We start from the raw sequence: 11,398 nt of genomic DNA on the forward strand, positions 1-11,398 counted from the left end.
ACCAGCAACATGTGTTTAATTACATCTACTGTGTAGGCCCAAAATTAAGAACACAAATATAAATGACCTCAGTGGACAATTTCCTCTTCGCTATAAATGTGCCGATATTAACAAACAAATAGAGTGGTTTTATACCATAAGATCTTGTCATAAGGTTAATAGGTTGTAAGTTCTGATGAATGGGGAGCAACAAATAAGTAATTTTTGGACACATGATTATTGTGGTATTCTAAGTGACCCAGAAATATTCAAAATAGATAACAGCAGAATACCATACCCGGAGTACAGCAACACAGCAAGGAAAGATAGATATATATGTATATATATGCTTTGTTTGGAAAAATACAACCACGTCAAAATGAGTCTATTTCCAATACTAACATGATTGTTAAAGCTCAGCAAAGAGGTACATATATATGAGTACAGCTTGTTCAAGATAGAATTTTACAGTGTAAATGTGTTTAAGAATGAAGCAGAAAGAAAACAAAACATTTGCCTACCAATTTCTCCCCCTTGTTCCCCATCATCTGAGCATGAACAAGGTGTTGAGGAAGCAAGTAAACACAAAAGGAACAGAAAAGAACAAAAGAGTAACATGCAATATCAATCAAAAACACGAAAAAATACATTAAAATCCATGCAAACACGAAAGACAACAGGCTAAATCCATCAACATGACTGTAGCTCCAAATAACAATAGGCTCACAGATAGAAAAGTACATGTTGTCATATAATGGCTATTGAGAAATCAAGATTAATGATATTTTTTTTTGTGTGTAAGCAAAGATTCTCAAGATTTGGGTGGATGAAAAATGTGGAAAACCCCCTAATGCATTTCATCAAAGGAAGTAAACATGCTAAATCTGTTCAATGAAATGTCTGTTAACATCCATAAACTTAACCTGTTGTTCCAAATCTACATACATGTAACAGAGTGATCTTGTCATTTCAACAAAACCATCAGGTGATGTCACAGGAAGGTACTTTTTAGTTGTTTTATTTTAAAAATGTGAAAAGCACAAAACTAACTCATCATTTTGTGGAACTTTTAAAAGATGTTAAGTTGCGGAAGTGACTTCTGAGAGACAGTGCTTTATCAATCATGCGGTGCAAGACAAACAACATTATTTCAAACTCAAAACTAGACATGACCCACACATAAATTAAACTAAAACTCAAAGATGCTGCAGTTCAGAAAGCAATCTATCAAACCTGAGCATTTCATAATCTGATCACAGGTCAGGTTGATTGTAACTAACATGATTTAGCCAAAATTTGAAATCAGCCCATCTTATTTTCAATTTTCTCTTACCTTCCCCATGTTAATTTTGTCAGAATAGGGCATCTCAAAGACAATGAGACACCCTTCTGGTTAAACTTATGCATACATGTACACAGCCATGATAGTTACAATCTCTGGCACAGTGCCAAGGATATGTGACCATGAAGAACATCTTACCTGACGATGCATATTCACCGGGATGAACTTCTTTTCCTACAACCAACATACCAAGTAAAGTTAGAACACTACTGTTTTTTTATCTCGCCGAGAAGGGTTTAATTCTCAAGAATATTTCACTCATACATTGATGGACATGTATTTTTCCCCATACAAATCTCAGAGAAATTCACTGGAAATATCGTTGTGAGGAGATTGTATGATATGCTAGTAGCGACATACCTGTAGACAGATGGTAAACTTTATTGAGTCTGGATATATCAATAATGCAGTGTGTCATGGACAGGACAGAAAAAAGTATAGGCCATACCTGTTATATCAGCACCAAAGTCAACATCGCCGATGACATCAGGAGTGATTTCATCAAATAATGAGTCATTATTTCTCCTACAACACAGAAAGCCAAGCTTTTTTTGAGCTTACCTCCATATGTTTAACACAAGATGTACAAGTTTATCAACACTAACACATGTTCACTGAAAGCTAACATCAGCTTTTTTCTTCTTCAAAATAAAAACAAATTATTTTTAACTGATCTCCACAATGTCTGCTATCGTTTTGTTAGGATATTCTCCTGCTGAGATACGCGTTGACGCAGTAATTTCATTCCTCTGCAGCTTTAATTTGTTTGAAATGTAAGACGTGCATAGAAGAGTGGAGATTCTGTGAGACTTTTATCACTGGATTGCTAACCCAGTATAACCAATAACCTAAACATGCCATATGACCTAGCAGGCCTTGTAGTTTACCTGGAGACTCTGTTAGGTGTAGAAGTTGACAACGATTCCTCCATCTCATCTAACTCTGGGGTTGAGGCCACAATGTCTGCTATTGTTTTGTCAACAGCTACAGACAGGAAATAGGAACTTTTTAGAATAGGCGAAGGCAAGCAGTGAACACAATCTAAAATGCTATGCATATCAAAATCACCAAATTTTCTTATCACTGGTGCATTTAAATACTGTCAAGAGGCTCTTAGTGCTCTTAAATCCATAACATCATCAATATTGACGAATGAGCTCACGTGTTAAATTATTTTGCAAATATAAGACTAACATTTTATTCATAATTTAAATTTAGTGAACTGTAAACATTGTGAACAGAACACTACAAGCATTGCAATAATGAAATTTGTAACACAACTCTATAAAATGTTTAAAATACAAGTACCACTACACTGAATGCTACATATAGCTGCTATAATATAGCTAAATGTTCATTTAGCTTTCACCAAACCCATGCATCTAATATTAATACGTCACTAACTCTTGTCAGTTTCTTGCACAAACACATGTACATGTACATCCATAATAGCAGCAGACACCGAGCCAACATTGTAAACAAGATAGTATAACAAAAGATTAAACCTTTTTATGAAAGCATCAGTTTACCAATGTCTGTAGTTGCAATTTCTGACCATATCTGATTGATGTTTCAATGAGCTAGTAATTCAATGTAGTGTCATCATAAAATGTGGGTCCACTGATAATACTGCTAAATTCCGATAGCAGGCTGTCAACTCTCTGACATCTCTGATGAAACTGTTTTGTGCAATGTAACATTTAACGACATATGTGTTTGCTGTAGATTTCAAAGAGACCTGAATCTAAACACTTATGAAGGAAGAAAGGTACATTTATGACTTTCATGATAGCATGTACAAGTACTGACATTCTGTAACATGTAAGGCTTTAAAGATATCTGTGCTGACACCATCCTGCTACATGAACATACAACGTCAATCAAACCATCTTGTAGAATATGATGTTTTATAGTATTTTGTGTTGACACTACCTGCAGCATGCGACGTTCTAAAGATACTCTGTCTTGGTACTGCCTCTTAGTGTCAAGGTCTCAAAAGACATCCAGAGCCACTATAATCATAATGAGGCATATATATGTACTAAATGCATCATGTGTGTTGACACCATCCTGTAACATGTATAACTTTAAAAATATCTGTGTGTGTGTGTTAGCTGTGAAATTTTCAAGATATCTAAGTTAATACAGCTATGTAGCACCCTTCAGTGTGGATATCCTCACATGTGGATCCTGGACAGCACCTGACTCACCTGACATTTGTAACACCGGTACATGCACTTCAACTGACTCCAGGAAATCTCCAGACTCCACTAAAGTTTGAATGTTTCCACTTTTTGTTGCATCTACAGTTGCAGACACTGACAAGTTCTTCTCACCAACAGTTCTATCATGCTTTTTTCTCAGAACAACTTGTGAGTCTGCACTTGACTCTACTGAATTTGTCTCTAATACCATGCCTTCACTGGCAACAGGCACTGATTTGTTGGAATCAATCTCTGGATTTGACTGGTTTATTTGACCAGACTCTACTTGAGGCTTAACAACAGGCCTTGCTTGGTTATCTTGGGCATGTTTGTTTTTTGTTGCGTCCCTAGACTGGGCTTTAGCAGCGGTCCCCTCTATAACTTCTATGGCAGGCAACAAAGAACACGAAAAGAAATGGTGCATAAATAATAGCAAACAACAAATGCAACATAACACAACGGAAATGATCATACATTAAACTGTAAAAGGAAAACCACAACCAGTGTAACTGCATGAATAATTCACAAATCAAACAGATAAATTAAAGAAGCACGAAGAAGGTATAAAATAAGAAATACATGTGTCAGATAAAATTATTTATCCTTTTTGTCACATTTGGTAGCAATTCCGACTTTGTATAAAATCTTTATTAACACTGTGTCTTCATACTTCATTTACATTGACATTTGAGCGCTGTTCTTTCTATTCTTCCAAAAAGGTCACTTAAATTAAGCAGGTTGCTGATTTACATGGGAAGGTACCAGCAATCACACCAGAATGTAGGAATGGTTCTGCTCACTTCTCTTAACATTATTGTTAGTGTCAGAAACCAGCTCGTGTTGTGAACACTGTATTTGTGGACATCACTAACTACCACGACAACATATTAAATAATGATATGTTACTGCCATTTTGATGGTACTTACGGGTGTGCTCTTGCATTGCATATTCATGTATCACTATGTTATTCATGTAAGATTCAAATAATGATTTTTGCGGTTAGCTAATTGAACTTATGTGTGGAGCATACATTTTATTTCACGAGTAAGTTTCTTTCCTGGCACTACATGTAGAGGTCAATTTATCAATATAACTTGCCTTCATAACTATGGTAAATATGAAAACGTTTACTAGATGGTGAGAAAGTGACCATATCAATAATGACTGATATACAGTATTGTACTGTGTAAGTTTCGATTAGGAAATCAGGCTAGCAACCATGGATAACGGTCATATGCTCAGGATGCAGTTGTTTCTAATCTAAGGTTGTCTTATAAATCAAAATGCAAATATCTGTGCCTCAAGAGTTAAGGATTACCAGATAAATGGATGCCATCTGAATCCATCCCATCACCTTTAAATTTATAAAAAAAAAAAAAAGGTACATTCTGTTCGCCAGAAATATTGCATGCTGAGGGCTACAACCACTGAAGCTTATCACAGAACATTAAAAGGAACAGAATGAGACCACTTAACTATTAACAATACAACATATCAAAAGCTCAGCTATTATACTGAATACCGAACCACAAAGCTGTGAAGCAACGTGACAATAGTCCTATGGCCATTGCAATGTGTTTGGTAAAAGTATAAACTGTATGTAAAACAAAAGCTGCTCGTAGAAAGTGAACTAAGCAGATATGCAGTAGAGGGCATGCCAGACTCACTTGTTCCTGTAGCAGACTCTCTCACATTGATGCTATCTGTAAGTTGACTCTTATCTGATGTTGACTTGCCGTCGCCTGCCGCTTTTGCCCCGCCTTCCCCGGTATCAGGTGAATTCAGGTCCTTCAGTTCATTTTTCAGACTGACATTAGAGTCCTGACTCCTGTTCGGGGAGGTCACATCAAAGTCTGGTGTTCCAGCTGACTTCAGCGGAGTCTCTACTGAGCTGCCATATATCATACTGACAGGTCGCAGGTTTGGCAGCTGGAAGCCTCCCCTATCATCATCACAAAACCAAGCATGAACAAATTATATTTACTTATTTATTTGTTTATTTCATTGTTGTACATGTGTAAAACACCATACTCTCATAAACTTTTATGAAGCCAATGACTCTTTATATGAATGGAAAGAAACTGTAGTGCCATAGATAAAAAATGACGTACTCCTTCACAGATAACACAAAATTTACATAAAGGATTCTAAAACTCTATAACATAGAGTTTTAACATAAATTTACATAAACGACTTGAGCATTACTTATTACCGTGTTCTGGGGCTGTTTGCCAAATCCCCAATTCTGTCAGGTCCCATCAACATTTTGGCTCTTTCCATATAATCCATGTGAGTTTTGAAGAGCTGAAAAAATGACGACAGAGAAAAATGCTATCATTCACACTCAAATGAAGTTAAATCTTCATAGCTTTATTTTACAAACTGCCCACACTGTTTGCTCACTTTTTTGGAAAATTCAAACACAGGCATAGGAGAGTTGTGCCAGAGAGTAATCGAAAAAACACTGTGTAGAAACCTGGACAAAACCCAAAATGAAAGACAGACAATGAAAGACAGACAACGAATGACAGAAAGATTACATATATACATGTATGTGTTATCATTGAATCATATACAAATGATTTACTTTGAACTTGTTGATCAGGCTTTTAGCCATACTCAAAAATATTTTCCTTTAATATTTATGATGGCGCTCAGGTTCATGGACAACTGAACTGAGTCTACTATACTACAATGTACTGAGAGAGCTTACCTCTGTATACCGTTCGTGGAGTTTGGTATATTCTTTTTTCATTTCAGATTCTTTATCTTCCAATCGGCTCACTGAAAGAACAGTAGTGTTACAGTTAGAGACATTTCCTTTTTGGGAGGAGAACAAAGACCTATTTATATGTACTTGCAGGTCTATGAAACAAGATTTAAACTTACACATAAACAACTCTGGAAAAAGTCTTTTTCCTTATATATACTGTAGCGAAGGTTTCTATTACTCGTATATATGGGAAACCAGGAGCAATCAAATGCTGCTGTATAACAGCTGTCTCAATAGAAATTCTAAGGAAACTAATACACGTCATATATCAAAGAAATGATTGATTCTCTGATCTTGTTGACTGGTATAATCTGAGCAATACGATTACACTCATCGATTAGTCAAGATCTTACGGTAGCTGGACACATCACTATAGGTGGGTTATATCCTCTGGGTATTCAAACTATTAACAAGCAAGGTCCATACAGAATTTCAACAGGAAACTTGAATGGTCCATTTTTTCTAATGTGAAACACAAATCGAATGTTCAAGATATGCACATTACTATGGATCCCTGGTTTAGATGATACATTAGAAGTTCTCAACAGTTTTAGTTTATGAGTTATGAGCACACTGGATGGTCCCCACAATCATCCTCAGAAACTTGATGATCTCTAGGACTAGTTTAGCGCAACACCAAACTGAATGATCTTCAATATCTGAATAATTTGTGTCCTCAGACTAGCCACATATTCTGAATTCACATTGGAAAATTCACTAAAGTAAAAATGGATGCTCCCAAGAATGTTCCCCAAAAACTGGATGCTCTGCAGAACTAGTTTAGCAAAACGCCAAACTGAATGGTTATTCAGTTTCAGTCAGCAAGAGATTCTCAGTCCAGAGACTGCTGGGCTTGCTAGACCTTATAGTTTTATCTCCTGTTGAATGTCAGAGGTTTGGATCTGCTTGCGCTTTAACATACACGATATCCGCTCGTAGTTCATATGTCATAAAGTGTGCAGATATCATTTCGCTCTTCCTCGATGTTTTCCGTCAGAAGGTAATTAATTTATGCATGTCCAAGGATCCTAATCTTTAAAAAGTGATTTATTTAATAACCTTAAGCCTCCCACTTCAACTGTATCAGTCAACAATGTCTCTTAAACTTAACGAATTTGGAAATGTTCATCACATCTCTTGAAGTACAATGGCGATAACCTAACACAGTCTAACCTATAGTGAATGACATTAAATATTAAACATTTTCCAACTACCTGGAAGGTAATAACCATCAAACTTCAGTGTCATGAAATAATACCACAACCACCAAAAACAATATTCTCAACTCTCAAAAATAGATGACAATCATATATCAACAGGTGACTATTAATATATTGTCGATAAACAATGATAAACCGACTTGGTGTAACTTTATTACAATACTAATACAATGTAAAGGGAATGCTGCCTTCAGCATACTCTGCATCAAGATACACATTGTATCACTGATTTTACCCTTGGTTCTAACAAGACTGTCTGAATTAAAAGCCCCTACCTGCCCTTGGATAGAGGACAACACCTCAGCGGCCTGAATTTTTTATGCAAAATGGCAATTGGCATATCATAAATTATATGATCAATTTACGGAACTTGTCAAAATTAAGAGATTCTATCAACATTCTTACATCGTAAATAAGTCAGGCTGGTGATATTAAAGACCAGGTTGATGAGCAAAGAAATAAATATTGCCATGATTTATTTATTTATTTGACTGGTGTTTTACTCCGTACTCAAGAATATTTCACTTATACGACTGGTGGGAGGAAACCAGGCAGAGCCCGGGAGAAACCCACAACCATCTCCACGTTGCTGCAGACCTTCCCACGTACGGCCGGAGAGGAATCAGTGGGTCATTACGCTGCGCTTGCGCGCTAACCAACTGAGCAATGATGCCATGAATAATGCATAAGAGTACATTTGACATTAAATGTAAGGCCTTACCATGGTCTGCTGCATTCTTGGACTTCAGTTCCAGCATTCTCACTATGGACTCCAAGCTCTCCACCTTTTCTTCCAAGGACTTTTTTTCTCCTTCCACTGCATCTTCGACTTCCAGGTATTTCTGTCAATGGTTTAATTATTTTATGGTTAATACAATATCTGCCTTTTGAGAAAATATTGTAGAACTGAGGGAGGCTGGGGCTCACTATCTTAGCCCACCAGTCAAGGATGTTGCCTAGGCCCTAGAAACTCTCGCAGTGTATACTACTGAAGAGGCATGGGTGAAGGAGGAGGAATAGAGGACTCCCTGATCCTCTCAGTCTTGAACTGCGACTGTGTTAAATCTGTCCAGTTCCCAGTGAACTTACATCCATCTTCTGTGGAAAACTAGGCACTCATGATCAACATATTTCTGACAACCTTCACAATCCTCTTAAAGGCGAAGAAAACGCTAACATGAAGTATATGTCATATGAAATACCATTAAACACTGTCCATGAAAATACTTCTATTTCTTCCATAGAATGTTTTCAAAACAGTGAAATGCATTTGAAACATAAGATTCTTCAGCAGCCTTTGCTGACCACCTTGGGACCAGTAATGTCACAAGAAGGTTTTTGACATTCAAGACAGGTAGACTAACAGATTTCATTACTACAGACCACAATAGAATGTCATGTTTTAAAGCCATTTTATCTCCCGATGGTTGTGGGTTTCCTCCGGTCTCAGTTCGGTTTTCTTCCACCATAATGCTGTCCACCGTCGTATAAGTGAAATATTCTTGAGGCATAAAACACCAATCAAATAAATAAATAAAGTCATTTTACTTAGTTGGAAAATTTCTATAAAAATAAACTAAATTATTTTCCTGGACAGTGCGTTGTGATCCTTCATCTCATATATAAATACTTCCCTTCAATACTTTCTTTGCCTTTAACTTTATGTAGTTACATGTAATCTGTCTGAAACAGACATCTGATAGGTTAATGTATTTTCTTATTATACAGGTAATTTTTACCACCTCAAGATGAGTATAATTTTTATTACTGTAATTCATCATTAATAAGTGTGAGATATACAGGCATGTAGCTGAGCATTACATTCAGAAACTGGGGGGAAATACATGTGCTGATAACAACTTAACTGCTTGACACATTATATGGTCACGTTGACAGAGCTGTCATTAGCACTGCTGGACAGTACATGTACCCGTCTAAAATTAAATGCTATATAGCCTTTCAGGCACATGACTGGCATTACAAGTAAGTCTATACATAACCCATTTGTTTGATTGGTACATTATGCAAAGTTCATGGGCAAAAAGTTCAGCTCTAGAATTAGACTCCTACTTGTATTAAGCAATTTCACAAGTCAACGGTATGTTATCCCCAGCAAACAAAACTTTAGACTTTCCAGCCAAATGGAAGGCATGGTCTTTCTTTCAGTTTCAGGAACTACATGTAATTAGAGCTGAGCTTTAGCATCTGTTCAGGCGAAAAATATTGCAACAGTACATCAGTGAAACTTTGGCTCATATTCACATGTAAAAAAATGTTCCGTGTTCACAGCATAACATAGCCTTGCAGATTCCATTCACGTTGGCTTGCCCTGTTTTCCTGTAAGTTGCAATCCACTGCATAGAGCCATATGACCTAGATTTTATAACTGTACATGTAAACACTTAAAATTTTATTCATATCAGACGGTGGGAAATTTCTTAGTGTTCAGCCAGGTCTTGATTTTTTCCATCTGGTATAAAAATTTTCAAGAAGTCACAATGACCCATACATGAACGTTTTGCTGTGGAAGCTGGCATCATTCCTAGAAGCAATGGAAAACATGTAAGACTAATACATGACCAAGTATGTGTTTCAGCACTTGCCAAACTATGTAAATACCATTCATCAGGCATGCAAGGCGAGTTTTCCTTCTAAAACACTGTAACAAAATAAAATCTCAAATTGGATTATCATGAGCAACGGCAAATATCTTTAAACTAGGCAGGCTATTTTAGGTTTATTATGACACTTTGGGTGGATGGAAAGCAAGATATTAAACTTACTTCGATGGCAATTATCTACTAGTCTGCTAAAAAATGGACAATGACAAATGGACTGGACGTTAAACCATCAAGACATTTTTTGCCACATGGACACTTAGGATAAATTACATGAAAGACATAGTAAGGAGGAAGTAGGTATTAAAAAGGAAGTTCAATATTATTAGATGTACACTATCAGCAGGTACAAGCATTTAATTTCAACTTTTTTTTTTTCAAGCATACATCTTGAATCGTGTACATTAGACGCAAACATATACAGGGGAGGAGTCCATGTCTGACATATTGTCACATACATGTAAGACCATTGCACTGTATGGAAATGATGACTGTTGACACAATTACACATACTGGTCCCCTACTGTCTACCTCAACTTTTTTTCCATTATTCACAATGTTACACTAGTGGCTTGCCAGATAATAATCATCACAACAACACCAGTAAACCTGAGCATATACCCCACTGGTAAACCCTGAGCTATTTACCATAATACATTTGAGTTCAGTCTTCTTAGTCATTCCACCAGATAGTGGTATAGTTAATAATAAACAAGCCAATGTTAATAGTAAACAAGCCAATAATAATAAACAAGCATGACCCTGTTCCCACATGGTAGCTTTTATCTTTAATACCCTCCTGATTTTCACGCACCTTTAAGCACGAGTTAAAAACAAAAAATTGTACATGTATAATGTATCCATGAACATATTTGTCAACCTGAGTAACTGCTTCTAGCAATGAAGATAAAGTTATGCAAAATAACCTTTTCCTTACACAAACAAAAAAAAATATTTCTATTGGCTGACACTTCAGATGAAAATTCCTGAACGCTACCAGGATGAATGCCAACTTGAAGCTACATACACTATAGTAGGAACTGTGTTAAAATTTTGGCCAGCTTAGGGCCCAGTTTCACAAATCTCATAACATTACGAGTTCGACACTACCATGATGACATAATGCCTTCAGTACAGGCTGCCGTGGTTTTTAAGTGAACCTAACATTAATAGTGCTTTGTGAAACCGGATCTAGTTTTTTTTTTTAACCCCTAGCCCCACAAATGAAGAAGAAGACCAAATTTACCTATGAACTACTGTA

The 11,398-nt window shown here is 36.4% G+C and overlaps 1 protein-coding gene across 1 annotated transcript in view; it reads right to left on the reverse strand.

Annotated features, from left to right (window-relative positions):
- LOC135472160 (C-Jun-amino-terminal kinase-interacting protein 4-like) overlaps positions 1-11,398 on the reverse strand; it is a 68,744-nt gene that overhangs the window by 55,425 nt on the left and 1,921 nt on the right. The window contains 9 exon segments of the mRNA XM_064751527.1: positions 501-527; positions 1,460-1,495; positions 1,770-1,846; positions 2,209-2,305; positions 3,532-3,909; positions 5,194-5,468; positions 5,739-5,830; positions 6,240-6,310; positions 8,241-8,361. Coding sequence (XP_064607597.1) covers positions 501-527; positions 1,460-1,495; positions 1,770-1,846; positions 2,209-2,305; positions 3,532-3,909; positions 5,194-5,468; positions 5,739-5,830; positions 6,240-6,310; positions 8,241-8,361 — 1,174 coding nt within the window.

The sequence above is a fragment of the Liolophura sinensis genome, chromosome 8 (assembly GCF_032854445.1).
Source record: "Liolophura sinensis isolate JHLJ2023 chromosome 8, CUHK_Ljap_v2, whole genome shotgun sequence".
Lineage (NCBI taxonomy): Eukaryota > Metazoa > Mollusca > Polyplacophora > Chitonida > Chitonidae > Liolophura > Liolophura sinensis.